Consider the following 1,719-nt stretch of genomic DNA (forward strand, 5'->3'; position numbering starts at 1 on the left):
CTCAGTTGGAGGACCTCATCCCATCACGGATGGGGACCTCGGTGGCTTGGTGCAGGGACTCGACTCCTCCAGGTGAAGAGCAGAGCCAAGGCAAAGCTGGACATGAGCAGGGCAAGGAGCGGAACCTGGTGTGAGGACCCAGCCAGCCCCACAAGAGCCAGAAATCGAGGGAGCAAAAAGCAATGGGATGGGCTGGGGAGATAAGCCCCAGCACGAGCCACGTCAAGGCCATGAAGCCTTAAACCTTGACCCAACGGTGCGAAACCCTGGGAGCAAAAAGAAATGGCACCACTATGACGGTGAACTCCCACCAAGGACGCTGGCGAGGTGCAGCGCAGGGGCATGGTGAGAGCCACAGCTCTCCCCTCACCTCACCTGGAGCTGGACAAAACCACCCTGAGTGAGGGCGTGGGGTCTGATTTGGCTTTTCCCTTCGTGCCACCAGCCTCACTCCCACAGGTTAATCTTTAATTGCTGACTAAGTCACATCGTAATAACCGACAACAGCAAGTAAAGAATCCTGGAGACTGGTACAGCTGTCCCGGGGAGGGGAAGAGGGTTGTGTCCCTGCTCTCTCCACCCCAGCCTCATCTGTCCTAGGACAGTTCCTCCACCCTTCCCCAGCCTCAGGGGAGGCAGCAGCGAGGCAATAGCTCTGCAGGCCCCGCGTGGCTCCTCAGGTACTCACGTCGTGGGCGAAAGCGTACGGGGTGATCCAGGTGACGGGTTGCCCCAGCACCTCGGCCTGGTAGTAGATGCCCTTGATGGAGAGGAAGACCTGGCAGGGAACAGAGCGAGGGCTCAGGGGAGAGGAAGGCCACGGGGGCTTCCTCATCCTTGTCCTCGTTAACCCTTCCCCTGTCAGCACGTTCATCAGGGCAGCATCGCAGCCGACGCGGTGCTCTCGTGGGGTACAAACCCACCCCCTCCAGTTCTGCACAGATCCCTCAGGGTAGGGGGTCACGACCCCGGACCCCACCTTGCGCAGGGAGCGGGAGGCGATGACGTAGTTGAGGAACTCCACAGCCAAGCGCCGGCAGAGCTGGATGGTCTGGACGTGGCACTTGCCCGTGCGGGGGAAGGTGGAGAAGAGGAAACACATGGAGAGGGCATCGTCCAGGTCCCGCAGCGCATCCACGAAGGTGGGGTACCTGCACCCGGGGCGGGAGAAGGGGGGAATCACACCCAGCCCCAGCATCCACCGAAAGCTGCTGAGGCTGGTGCAGACTTCACATGAGAAAGGAATGAGCAGGGTGGAACATTCATCTCCCACCAAAGCTGCTGATCCACAAGGATGGGGTGTCCCCTTCCCAGGCACCGGGGAGCCCGTGGTCACACAGCTCCCAGGGTTCAGGGCTCCCCGGGGAGTCAGGAACGTTTGTGGGGCGATCACATGTTCGAGGGCACCTGCAGGGATCAGGTGTTGGGGAATCCCAGCCTGGATCCACCGAGGACCTGCAGTGGGGCACGCGGTGCTCCGCCACCAGAGGAATGAGGCCCACACCACCTCCCTTCCCCAGCACAGAGGTCATCGGGGCAGCGTCTCTTGGTGCTATTCCTCTCTCCCGCCAGCACAGGCAGGTGCCAGGCACGATGAAACATGCCAGAGCAGGTTCCCTCCCTCCTGGGTCCTCTCCTCTCACACTGTCACCAAATTCACCAATTCAGTGGGCATGATCCACGGAATCATGTTGGGGGTTGGAAGGGACCTCCAGAGAT

General features: G+C 60.9%; 1 protein-coding gene across 1 annotated transcript in view; it reads right to left on the reverse strand.

Annotated features, from left to right (window-relative positions):
- Window positions 1-1,144, reverse strand: part of PES1 (pescadillo ribosomal biogenesis factor 1) — a 3,705-nt gene extending 2,561 nt beyond the window's left edge. Inside the window, exons 1-2 of the mRNA XM_009877816.1 lie at window positions 980-1,144; window positions 689-778 (exon numbers count right to left, since the gene is read on the reverse strand). Coding sequence (XP_009876118.1) covers window positions 689-778; window positions 980-1,102 — 213 coding nt within the window. The 5' untranslated portion in view covers window positions 1,103-1,144. The remainder of the gene's footprint in view (window positions 1-688; window positions 779-979) is intronic.
- Between the last annotated feature and the right edge of the window lie 575 nt (window positions 1,145-1,719).

This window comes from Apaloderma vittatum, unplaced genomic scaffold (assembly GCF_000703405.1).
Source record: "Apaloderma vittatum isolate BGI_N311 unplaced genomic scaffold, ASM70340v1 scaffold33461, whole genome shotgun sequence".
Taxonomy (NCBI): Eukaryota; Metazoa; Chordata; class Aves; order Trogoniformes; family Trogonidae; genus Apaloderma; species Apaloderma vittatum.